The sequence below is a fragment of the Carettochelys insculpta genome, chromosome 10 (assembly GCF_033958435.1).
Source record: "Carettochelys insculpta isolate YL-2023 chromosome 10, ASM3395843v1, whole genome shotgun sequence".
Lineage (NCBI taxonomy): Eukaryota > Metazoa > Chordata > Testudines > Carettochelyidae > Carettochelys > Carettochelys insculpta.
Window position 1 is genome coordinate 29,008,235 of NC_134146.1, and position 13,554 is coordinate 29,021,788.

The 13,554-nt window shown below is 40.8% G+C and overlaps 1 protein-coding gene across 1 annotated transcript in view; it reads right to left on the reverse strand.

Annotated features, from left to right (window-relative positions):
• The window catches only part of PLCH1 (phospholipase C eta 1), a 161,247-nt gene that overhangs the window by 52,841 nt on the left and 94,852 nt on the right, over positions 1-13,554 (reverse strand). The window contains exons 7-9 of the mRNA XM_075003959.1: positions 7,381-7,474; positions 4,117-4,320; positions 1,766-1,886 (exon numbers count right to left, since the gene is read on the reverse strand). Of these exons, the coding sequence (XP_074860060.1) occupies positions 1,766-1,886; positions 4,117-4,320; positions 7,381-7,474 (419 nt within the window). The remainder of the gene's footprint in view (positions 1-1,765; positions 1,887-4,116; positions 4,321-7,380; positions 7,475-13,554) is intronic.

Below are 13,554 nucleotides of genomic sequence, written 5' to 3' on the forward strand. Positions count from 1 at the left end.
TGACAACCTCAGCCCACAGACTTAGCCCATCAGAAGCGTCTGTCTTATCCCAGGGACTTTTTTTCTGCCCCACCTCTCCCAGGAAATTGATATTTGTGGTGACCTCTAAGCCTTCTTTCACCCTCTCCATCTAAGGGGATGTTTCCAACACACCAATGAACTTCAAGCTGACCCACCAGATCCCCTCTACCAACACCAACAGAAGAAGAATTCTACATGGACTTCCCTGACAGTCATAATGACAGTGTGGAGTTCTATATTCAATGCTTCCATAACCGAACAGAGAGGACAATCACCTCAACAAAGAATGAATGGACGCAAATCAGGCATTACACATCAACTTGTCAGTGGGCATTTCAGTGAAGTAGGTCATGGTATTAAAGACTTGAGAATGTGTGTCCTACAACAAAGAAATTTTAATGCCACACTACAAGGGGAGATATCCGAACTGGAATTTATTCTCAAATACAACACTGTGAGACTTGGTCTAAATAGAAACAGGAATTACCTTAAGCATTACAAAGGCAGCTTTCCTGTCTTTGATATTCGTAGTGATCTCAGGCAAGTCACTTAACTGAACAGACACTTGCAGCAAGTAGTTTTCTTCCCTCTCCTCCCCACCCTTCACTCCCCTCATCTGATTTGTCAGCTTTCATTTCACATTTTTGTTTTCTCTCTCTCTATTATACATTTGTCGTACCAGTTCACTTACAGCACTATTTCCAGACCTGAAGAAGCGAGTCTGCCCCATAAATTATTTTGTTAGTCTTTAAAGTGCTACATGGCTGCTTTTTAGGTTTGTTAGGCCCAAGAGTCTGAAATGTCCCCTCTGAGGCCACTACACAAGCTCTCTGTTCTGTTTAGAGGAGGAGTTAGGAAATCAAGTGGTCTACAGAGCATGCTCCCTCTTAGGGCCATGAAACATAGAAAACAAAGGCATCAGTTGCCTGAACAGGCTATTCCCCCTCGGCAGTTTTTGGAGACCTGACAAATGGAATAAGAATCTATAAATGAGGAAGAACATGAACCCAGATCTTATAATTCCTAATCTAGGGCTCCACTCACTGGACCTCCCTCCCTAGCCACTCTGCATCCTTTGACTCAACCTATCTTACTAGAGGAAAATATTTAAAAACTTCATAGGTTCATCCCACTGAGTTTTCCATCTTCTCTGCCCCCTTTCCAAAGCTGTAAAATGTGGTGGAAGGAATGATCTAGCCTTCATTCTTAATGCAACAAGTTGTGCTTACAGTAAGTGTGGGAGTGTCATGGCTGATGTTGTTGATATTGCATAGTCTATAACCCTTGGGCAAAATGGGTCCTTATTTTTGAACGTCCTTTATTTTTTACTACCATGATTTTAGAAAAGTTTGCCCCTTTTTGTGCAATTCTATCGTGGAAATTGAGGACGTCCCTGTCATGAACTAATATTTAAGCAGAATTTCACTGGAAGTAGGTGAAAAATTCTGCTTAAGAAAGGACCAAAAGAACTCTGAAGTAGTGCAGTTTGGCTATCTCCACACACTAAACAAAAAACCTATTGAGTTGGCGATATATAAAGCATTCTCTGTACCCTAGGTACTGATTAATGGGAAGATAAAATGTTCACACTGTTCATGGATAAATCAAAGCTAATGGTAGGGAAAATAATCAGATTCTCTATGTGTTTCAAGGAAGAAACTTACAGTGGGATTCGTTATGTCCATATAAGATGTACTATACAAGAGAAGTATACTGTTCTATGCTGAGAATGCATTGCACTTACTCATTTTTGACAAAGGCATTTTTATTGATAGCTTCTACCACATCTCTGAAGAGTATTTTGGAAGTAAGGGTATACCCGTGGTGCACTACCGGCTCTCCATCTGGACCATCCCAGCAGTCGACTATCAAGACAAGAAAAGGATACATGAAACAACATCCAGTGTCTTACATTTTCCTTCTAAAAGGAGGAGTCAATGTTCTATGGGCTCTTGTAAATAAGCCATATGAATTCTAAGCAATAAACTGATACTTTCATATTGCGTTTTTCACAAACTATACAAAACAGTGGCAAACAGCTGAAGACTGATCTCTATTATACAAACACTGTGATACATGGGGAACAGAATGGAGAGTGGGCAACAGCTTTAACAGTTGCACAATCAGCTGCAGACAGCCAGTCAAATTAACATGGTATATCTAAGGGCAGGTCTACACTTCAGGAGAAAGTTGACTTAAGATACCCATCTCTGGCATGTACCTTTAGCTGAATTTCTGCAGCATATCCAAAGTGGGAGTTCTATGAGAGAAACTCTCACATTGATGACTGTTACTACTCGTGACTCTGTGAAGTACTGGGGTTGATAGAAGAGTGTGAGCGCTTATTTAGTGTGTCCTGACTAGATCCATGAAATCAAGCCCTGGGAGATCAGTCTCTGGACCGTTGATCTCCGAATTAAGCGTACACATGCCCTAAGATAGGCACCAGTAGTAAAAAGCAGCTGTGGCTGCAATGAGTCATCCACTGGGAGGGTAGGTCCACATCAAGGATCAGCTTTAGGCCTGCTCTGGTATGTGACTGTACTGAACCCCTTGAGAAAGGAGATTAGGGGAAGGGTTCCAAGGAGCATACTTTTTGCTGATGACATAATGTTGAGCTGTGAAGATAAATGTGAACTGGAAAGGGACCTAAAACTATGCAGAACTGTCTTAAAAGAAAAAGGGTTATTTATCAGCAGACAAATAGACAGAATACATGTGATTATTTATTTAGAAAGACAACAAAAAGCTAGTGAAACTAGAAAGTACAGAGTTCAAGTAAGTGAATTGAAAGATTCAGTAATGAGCCATGATGGGAATCTAGATGTATGCTGATAAGAATATATCATGCAAATTAAAGAGCAAAGTATATAAGGTGATAATTAGTCAAGTTAAGATGTATGGGCTGGAACACTAGCCAATGAGGACAAGAGAAAAACAACTACTTCACACTAACAAAATGAAAATGCTTGAGTGAATAGTGGGTAAGACAAGAGCTGACAGGCTATGTATTGAAATGGTACAAGACATGAGGAAGGTAGCCCACCAACACAGAAAAGCGAAGGGAGCAGTGACCAAGATGGCTGAGTCATATGAGGCAACAAGATGTGGAACATGATGTCCAGAGAGTACGAGGACTAATAGTCATCGGACAAAGATCAAGACGAAAACCTAGGAAACGGTGATTTGAGGTGCTGATGGAGGACGTGAAGAAAGTTGGTGTCAGCTGAGGAGATAGGAAAGTTAACTCGTTAACTGATAAGCATGCCATTAAGCATGAAGCTTACCTGTATGATTTCCAGTTAACTGACCATTGCCAGTGAACTCCTGATAATGTGCTCTATGTCTGGCTTTTTAATTGTTGTACCTTATCAACTGGAAATAGGTTTTTCCCAACATGAACATATTCATAATAAATCTATAATCAATATTTCTAACTGCAGGTTCAGAAATAATACACATATACAAATACACGAATTCAGTAAATCGTAATGTTTCCAATGATATCTCACATGAAGTACCTTGAGTAAAGAATCTTCCAGTTAGGTCATATTCATAAGCACATTCCTATAAAGAACATGGAATGCCAATCACACCAAGTTTCCAGAATGACTTGAGATTCTCATAATTAAATTTGGATGGCCACATTTATTCTTAGTGCAACTTTGGTGATTTTGAATTTTTTACCCTTGAGTTTGACTTCAAACTCTACCTACTTAATTTCAGAAATGTTTCATACAGCAACCCCAGATTATTGGGCTATGGTAGATATCACTAAAAGCAACAGAAGGACAAAGAACAATGGGGAAGACATGGAAAATGTCATGAAAGCCAATGGAAAGGTAGGCCATTTAATAAAGTACGCAGAGGAGAAACCAGCAGTTGTTATTCTGTGTCAGTATGAGACACTTATCCCAATGGCAAACATTATTTGTTACAATTGCTAACAAATAAAATTTACCAACGAGGTAAAGAAAATAGTTAAGTAAAATATGAGCAAATTAACCTGCACATTTAGTTTCAAACTTAAAACTTAACAGAAATGTTTGTCAGATTTATGGAGTTTCACAACCAAACAAACAACATTAAAAATACCTTCAATGCATCGACAGCCATCCTGAAGCACACGGGCATACATCTCCACCTTGGACTGAGACAGAAGTTGGTCTCCTGTCAGGTATGTATTGTGAGATGAAGCGATATAGTAGTTACAAAGGGGCTGATCCATATCCTGGTGGACTTCCGAATGCAGTGGGTTAAATATATCACAAGCAGAACTGCGCATGAAGCTAGTGAAACCTTTGAACAAAAAGAAACAGTTTTTCAAGACTATGGTGCGTGTTATTAGAATACACAGGTTGATAAAACAGATGCTATTTCTGCTAAAGCCTGTCATTGTTAATCTTCTACCCAAGAACTGTTGTGTCATGTGGGATAAATCCACCGATCTGAGTTTCTGACCTACCATCTATGTTTGTTCATTTCTTTTGCAAGTTCCTTTGGGCAAGGGCATATAGACCAAATTAACCACTAGCATCAACAGGAGTTACACCTGGTAAAGTCAATGGGAGTTCCGACAATTTATGACAAAGTAATTCGTAGTTTTCTCCTAGCCTCTACACTATCACATGCGCTGTTGTCTCTCTGAATAAATGTTAATCAAATAAAATAGAACGGTGCAGTAATATGTTTAAAAATTCAAGTTTACTAAAACCAGCAATGTATGGACAGCAATGGCACTGAGTTAAGAAATTCATAGGAAATCTATTAACAAAGAATAGCCAGGACAGAAATTTGGATTCCAGTGGTAAAATATGAAACTCTAAATAAAGAATGGAAGCAATATGGACAGAGTAAGAAAAGCACACATCCACAACCCCATTATCAAGTCAGTTTTCACATCGTACTTTTTTTTCCACTTAAGGCATATATGATGGAAACATTTAAAAATTCTTTGAAACCCTGAAGAGTTTCTCTAGGCCAAATCTGATGCACAGGCTTAGGCAAGCTTGCGTCTCTGAGTTCAAACAAAACTATTTCAATAACAAACTGAGCAAAACATCTCTTCATTGTTTCCATTAGAATTCACAAAACTTCCTTTTTTCAAATTATTTGATAAGAACAATTGTTTATCTTAATTTAGATAGCATTGCAAACAGTCAATTTGTGCCCAAAAAATGACTCATTCAAAACAGTGTCCCCAACTCTCTGGTCACTGCACAGAGGCAACTCTAGGCAAGCTGCTGTCTGTTGACTCCTTGCGACACATTAGCTGCGTCTACACGTGCACGCTACTTCGAAGTAGCGGCAGTAACTTCGAAATAGCGCCCGTCACGTCTACACGTGTTGGGCGCTATTTCGAAGTTGAAATCGACGTTAGGCGGCGAGACGTCGAAGTCGCTAACCCCATGAGCGGATGGGAATAGCGCCCTACTTCGACGTTCAACATCGAAGTAGGGACGTGTAGACGATCCGCGTCCCGCAACATCGAAATAGCGGGGTCCTCCATGGCGGCCATCAGCTGGGGGGTTGAGAGATACTCTCTCTCCAGCCCTTGCGGGGCTCTGTGGTCACCGTGGGCAGCAGCCCTTAGCCCAGGGCTTCTGGCTGCTGCTGCTGCAGCTGGGGGTCCGTGCTGCATATACAGGGTCTGCAACTAGTTGTTGGCTCTGTGTATCTTGCACTGTTTAATGAAAGTGTGTCTGGGAGGGGCCCTTTAAGGGAGCGACTTGCTGTTGAGTCCGCCCCGTGACCCTGTCTGCAGCTGTGCCTGGCTCCCTTATTTCGATGTGTGCTACTTTGGCGTGTAGATGTTCCCTCGCTGCGCCTATTTCGATGTTGGGCTGAGCAACGTCGAAGTTGAACATCGACGTTGCTGGCCCTGGAGGACGTGTAGACGTTATTCATCGAAATAGACTATTTCGATGTTGGCTGCACGTGTAGACGTAGCCATTGTGTGCAATGGGGAAATGGGTGTCAATCTCCCCTGCAACCACATCCCTCCTTCCAAAGACCTGCAGAGTGTTCCTGCAGGTGGGGGATCCTTTGGGGGAAATGGGCCAGTGACTGGATGAGTGTAAGGGAAGGAACGGGAGCCTCCTGTTGGTGGGTCGGGGGGTTCTGGTGTGGCCTTTAGTGGCTGTATGTTGTCTTTCTCCTGGCACAGTGACATTTACAGACAAAGAGTGATATATATGCCCTGGGAGTCATAGGATGGTTGATTCCTGGAAATAAAGCTGATCCAGCAGCCCAGTGCCCAAACAGGTTCTCCCGCCTAGGGTTATTAACAGCACCTGGCCACAGAAATGGGAGAGACCTGGAGAATCGGAGCTGCTTGGGAGACACAGATTCTGCAGATAGTGGGAACTTGGCAGGCCATCACTGGGCAGCAGCTAATCCATTGGCCATCCCAAGTTAAAGGGGCAGAAGAGGCTGAGAGATAAAAGTCAACAGAAGGGCTAGTTTGCTGACTGTCCCAGGCTAGAGAGCCAGTGCTAGAAGGCTGGAAAAGGCTGAGAATTAGAAAGCCAGTGGAGGGACTAGCTGCTGGCCCTTGCTGAGCCTCAAAGCCATGGCTGGTGAGGGCTAGGAGAGATTTCTGCTGACTCTCTGAGCCTACAAGCTGAATTCTGAGGTGGAGTGGAATGAAGGACACCCAAATTGTATTATAGAGCAGGGTCATGGTGAGATGTGCCTGAGCTGTGCTTGGCATGTGGCATGTATCGCCTGAAGTATTCTGGGGAACGCTGGACTGTGGTTATGGGATTTGTTTTACAGTTTATATGCACAAGGCTTTCTCAGATGATAAACTAAGCTTCTAAGGTTGTTTTTATTCAGAAAAACTATTTGGGCTAATTTTGTGCTCTCTGAAGTGGAAAATGAGGGAGACTTGCCTGTTGTGTTGTAGCCTGCACAGGAGGGTGCTGTGGGCAAACAGGCAGCCCCATGATATGGGGATAATAGTCTTTCTTCCATGGAGCCTTCTTTGCTGGTGGAAGGTCCCACTCTAAGGCCATGTCTACACTAGCCAAAAACTTCCAAATGGCCATGCAAATGGCCATTTCGAAGTTTACTAATGAAGTTTATTAATGAAGTTTACTAATGAAGCGCTGAAATACATATTTGAATATTGGAATAATTTGTTGCAATACAATGGTGGCTGGTGGTAGAGTTGGGTATTTCAACCTATTGTTCTCTCATCTTTCCAGCTAATTAAAATACTCCCAAACACTCATGTGGTTGAGCCTTCACATTAATCTATTTACAGTCATCAGACATTAAAAGTCACATGAGGAAAAACATTGATAGAACACTTCCACTTTACTGTAATGCAAATAAATAGGGAATCAGACACTTTACCTTCTATCCCCAGAACATTTTGCTCCTTGTTTTCTTCTGAAACTTCAAACTTCCTTATGATGTCAAGGCAATATTCAGTGGTCACATTATTCATCTGCACAAAAATGACAGTGTTGGCGTACACATTTTTCTAATATGTGACCGACATGTCAAAATATACTTCAGCCCCTTGTGTCTGGCTGAAAATCTTGTGATCAAACTCCGAACTCAGTCAGCCATGAATAAGACTGTCAGTAACACTACTCTAAAATGACCTTTTAGCTGGATTTTTTTGTGGGGATGAGGGAAGGAGTCTGTGAACTCTCCACAAGCTTCATTTTCTTTATCTTTTAACTCTCAGTATGAACCTGGTAGAGAATTGACAATCACATCTATACCATTTGGTTTAAGAGCTGAAAATGAGCAGGAAAAGCATCCTTAACACTTCGAGTTCTGATATTATACAGGCAAACAGAAGTAAAGTGTTAATACTGACACATTTAACACAACTTACTTTTTTAAAACAAAATCTGATTTTTTTCCTCACACCTGTTTTCAACAGTTATCATCATGGCTTTCAACAGTTACTCTTACACACAGGAGAGGTGACAGAAGAATCAGGTACAGAGCTGAAAGTTTGGCTCCACAGATGTAAATAGCCCTTCAGAAGTAATGAACATTTTGTTAAGATTTTTTTCCCAGTTGTCTCTTTTCTGTAATTACAAGTAAGCTTTCTTCATACCCTAAACTTAACAGAAGTGAAGTGAACAAATTAAATTAGTATATTTTTCCCCCCAAAATACTATAATATTTCCATAGGCTTCTTCTTCTTCACCAATGTTGGTCCAAATATTGACTTTACACATAACTTCAAAGTAAGACATCAATCATACTACAAATGAAAAGAATCCAAGAAGATTGATGTTTCCTGTCTCCATTTGTACCTCGTCTGTATTAAATATTATCACTTCAGGTAAAGGCAACAAGGCAGATTCCTCAGTGTTGCAGGGTAGTTGCTATTCCCAGTTCAGACTCAAAGAAATGGTCTCTTGATGGCTTATTGGAGGAATTTGCTTTCTTTTGGCTCTACTAATTCCATAGTTTCTACTTCAGTGACTCTGCTACTTCTGTAGCATTAATTTCTTTTTCATTCTCCCTACCATTGTCTGTGGGTCAGATGGCCCAAATACCAGACACTTGCCTTAGGGCCAAAATGTAAAAGAAAATGAATAGGGAGAAGTATCTTACATAGGCAAACAGTGGGTTTAAGAGTTCTAACAGGAGGGAAATTCTGATATTAGTAGACAAACGCAACATGAACAGCTGTGAATTATCCTAGCTACTGAGAAGTTCAAATGACGTCATCAACTGAGAGGAAGGAACAGATTCTCATCTACTATCCCCAGGCCTTTGTGCACTATTTAAAACTAGCAGTAACTTATCAAACATTCTTGTCTGTGGCAGTAATGGAGCCTGTAATATAGCTGGGCTGCACACACTAATGGGCAGGTCTGAAATTGCATCTGGAAGAGTGCAGTGATGTCTCATTGCCTCATGTACCGGAAACTCAATATTCTCATGGACTTGAACACACTCAAGCCCTAATCCTTACTCAGATATAGAACACTATGAGCAGTCCCCATCAAGAAATTGTCCATAAAGTATAAATCTAAGAAAATGCATACGTCTTTACAGGACCAGGACCAAAGAGAAGCCACAGCTCATAGTTCTACTGTTGGTGACGCCATCTCAAGTCTAGGAAAATCCATTAACTCCAGTGAAGTTACTCCAGTGACTGAACTGAGAGCAAAATCACTGTCAATATTTGCACATGGCCAATGACTGTAATACTGAAATAGTTTCTGTGAAGATACTGCTGTTACAGCAGGTACCTAAGGATGTTCAGATTCTAGTGATAAACCAAGTGAAATATTATTAATCCTGATGTTTGCTCTGACACTGTTTTCTTGGATCTCATTTGAAAAGAACCTTGACTATTGAAATGCAAATTCTTGAACAAAATGAGATGCCACTGTCTGCAGGCCTGCCTCTCAGATCTCTACATGTGTTCACTCCGCCACAAAAAGTAATTCTCTAATGAAGTTTTCTGGCAACTTTTTAAAGCACACATATACAACCATCTAAAAGTTTTCCTAGGAGAATTTGACCTTTACTCTGCATAAGGAATCCTTTCATCTTAGACTCTTGGGTTTTTTTAAAGCAAAATAACAATAGGACAATAAGGTTTCCCTTGACAACATAGCCCATAAAGCCATAAGGATCTGATGTCATTTCAGCAGGGAGATGTTGGAAGACTTTAGAAAACTAGTCATCCAGATCTCAGATGTTTCCATAAAGCAAGCTAGCTGGCTTTATCAAGAGCTTTTGTCAAGATGATATAATCTATGCAAACATCTACACATTATCCCCCAGTGTTCTCTGCAATTATGAAGTAGATGAGGTCATGATAGTAGTGCTCCATTGTGACTAAAACCCACTTCATGATTTTTGAATGCAGATGTTCTATGTTTTCTGTATGTATGAAGATAGAAGTAAGCAAGCAAGCACTAAGGAGTGGGATATGATGCAAAAAGTCTGGTTTTCAGCACCTGCACTATGATAGTGTTTCTGTGCCACTGTTCACACCACTAATGCATGATCCGTACCTTTGTCAGAAGGCTGTAAGATGCCTCTTCTAAGGCCCATATGCATTTGTGGCAAGCTGTGCAAAGCTAAAAGCACAGCTAGACCATCCAGAGTGTTGCATGTCACTAATAATGTCCCTGTTTGCTACTATGGGCTGCAATTCAAGAAAACATTTAAGTAGGTCCATACGAAAGACACTGCTTAAGCACATGTTTGAGTTTTATTGATCGCTATGGAAATTAAGCCTGTTCTCCAATACTATTGTGAATGACATATTTTGCTTAATGGAGCCCATTGTTTAGGACTGCTACATGCTATCATCATGTAATCAAAAGTGTGGCCCCCTTGTGCCAGGTGCTGTTCAAAACAAATAAAAAAAAAACAGTCCCTGCCCTGATGAATTTACAGTCTAAATAAAAACAAGAGACAGGCAAAATGGGGAGACTCAGACTAATATCAAACAAAATATATGCAAAACCTGAAGCAGAAAACACAACCAGAATGTGAAATTATTAGTGAGGGAGACTTCTGACGAAATTCTGTTTCTCAACCATCCTCAGTTGATTAGATGAGAAACTTAACAGATTACTGTAGAAGACTGATGCTGTCTGATCATGCACCTAAATTCTGTTCACTCTCCATCTGCACAGAAGTGCCCTCTACACCATTAACATTTCAACATTTTCAACATTTCAACATTCCTGTGTCTTTTCTTTTGCCACTGCCAATTCCCGAGAGGAAGTAGCACATTTCCTTTCCTTTCCTGAGGTATAGAATGCAAAATGTACAGATAGATAAATTACAAAATTAATCCACGAGGCCAATATTTATCCTAATATAAAATTGCAGACACACTTGTTATTCATCATTCATCTCTATTTGGATATTACACTTTTTTTTGGGGTGTGATTCATACCATAGAAATTATGAATCAGTTCCACTGTAATATGATTACTTTTCCAGAACATTGGTTACACATCACATCAATTACGAATATTTACATTTAAAAAGCCAGGGTGAGCAGATTGCCAAAAAAGTTGAAAACGGGGAGTGGAGGATGAAGGGTGGTAGATTTTTTCTTGATCTATTAATAACAAGAGACACTTCCCTATTAAGAGAGAAACAATTATATTATCAGCTGATGAAAATCTATACTGAGCTATCCATAAACTTTATTCTGATCTCTCTTGCTGTTCTTCCTTGGTCATGTGACTAAAATGAATTTCAGAATTTGCTACATATCAAAGATTTTGTTTCATGTTAGTGCTGCACTGTTAATAGATTGGATTGACTCCAAGTATTATAACACAAAATATGTATGATTGGCTATTCACAAGGTGCTTCTCTTGATAAACATTTTAAACTTACCCTAAATACATGGGTGGTTTTTGAACCTATCAAGAGTCTTACATTTAAAAACACAAAACCTGAAATGTCTGAGATAATAGGCATGACACAAAGGTTAATCCTGAGAATTCAGTCAGCCTGACCTTGTGCTGTAGTTATTATAATCTCTGTTCTGAGTTAATGCAATTAGTTTTGATTCCCGAGTCAGTCTTTTTCCAGGGTTTTAAAAAAATAATTTGCCAGGAAGGTGAAATAAAATATCAAAACTCCATAGGCATTGCGTTTTTTTGGTTAAACAGATAACTGACCAGTGTTTTTGAAAGTGACACAAATGAGATTTATGCAACACAAGTAGCATCTAATTAAGTAGCTCTTCCTTACCAGGACTTCTAAGCCGTGTCTACATGTGCATGCTACTTCGAAGTAGCAGCACTAACTTCGAAATAGCGCCCGTCACGGCTACACGTGTTGGGCACTATTTCAATGTTAACATTGACGTTAGGCGGCGAGACGTCGAAGCCGCTAACCCCATGAGGGGATGGGAATAGCGCCCTACTTCAAAGTTGAACGTCGAAGTAGGGCACGTGTAGACGATCCGCGTCCCGCAACATCGAAATAGCGGGGTCCACTATGGCGGCCATCAGCTGAGGAGTTGAGAGACGCTCTCTCTCCAGCCCCTGTGGGGCTCTATGGTCACCGTGTGCAGCAGCCCTTAGCCCAGGGCTTCTGGCTGCTTCTGTGGCAGCTGGGGATCCATGCTGCATGCACAGGGTCTGCAACCAGTTGTCGGCTCTGTGGATCTTGTGTTGTTTAGTGCAACTGTGTCTGGGAGGGGCCCTTTAAGGGAGTGGCTTGCTGTTGAGTCCGCCCTGTGACCCTGTCTGCAGCTGTTCCTGGCACCCTTATTTCGATGTGTGCTACTTTGGCGTGTAGACGTTCCCTTGCAGCGCCTATTTCGATGTGGTGCTGCCCAACGTCGAAGTTGAATGTCGACGTTGCCAGCCCTGGAGGATGTGTAGACGTTATTCATCGAAATAGACTATTTCGATGTCGCTACAACGAAATAATCTATTTCGATGTAGTGTGCACGTGTAGACGTAGCCCTAATGATAAAAAGAAGAGGATTTGGTATATCTAAGAATTTTCATTTAAACTTCCATGCAAAGATGCCAGTACAGAAGGAGTCATAAGAGGTTTTGAACAATAACACCAACATTTTAAGCTGAAGGTATTAACTTTGTCATGAAATGATCATCTTGTCCCCCTCAGCCCCAAACCTTCACAATTGGTCCTTCTCAGGTGCAACACAGAATCCTTTGACCAGCATTCCTAAAGATTGCTCAGGTTTCTCAGTGCTTAAGAAGAGGCAAGATGAGCACAAGGGACTTTTGTTTGTTGTGCTCTTCATGTCTGAGAACGACTGGCTGCAAATGACTGGGCTGCTTTCTCTCTCTCCTTTGGAAGACAAAAAATGGGAGATGAAGTCTGAGCTTCTAAGACAACTTGGTCAATGAGGCTATGACCTATAAGTTGAGAACTGCTGCTCTCAGCTAATGGAAGGAAACATGAAATTAGTGGATGACATTCAGGTTCTTATGGACTAAAGCTTGCAACCAAACCTTGGGATAAATACCGAACATTGCTAGCATCTAGAAATAACTATACAGTGTAATCATAGAACAGAAATGTAAATCAGTTCATAGCTCTCACCTCCAAATATTACAGAGAGCACAACGGGTGGCTCAGTTTGCTTCTTCAGACATTTTATTTATAGCTTGAAGCTAAACCTGCACCATGAGAAATTTACCCATATTACACACGATAACAGAAATGAGAACACTTTGTTGGAGAAAATAACTGATCGTGCAATCTCAAATACAGGTACCACTTTGATTGTAAAGGTTATTCCTAGCCTTCTTCATCATAAACTGTTGAGAATTACCTTTTTCGTCATCTCCACTGGCTCCTTGATGTCTGCCTAGCCGTGTTTGCATCTATAGCTGGAATAAAAATACCTAATCTAGTCAAAGGCAACAGCTGTTAAGGGACAGCAACCCCTTCACTTGGGCTCTTTTAACTTGAGAGAGATGAGACCAACTCTCAATTCTAATTAAAATTTACCTTCATTAAACTGTAAAATGCCTTCCAGAAGAAGAATAACGTTTGAATATAGGCATATGTTGATATAGCAATTAGGGAATA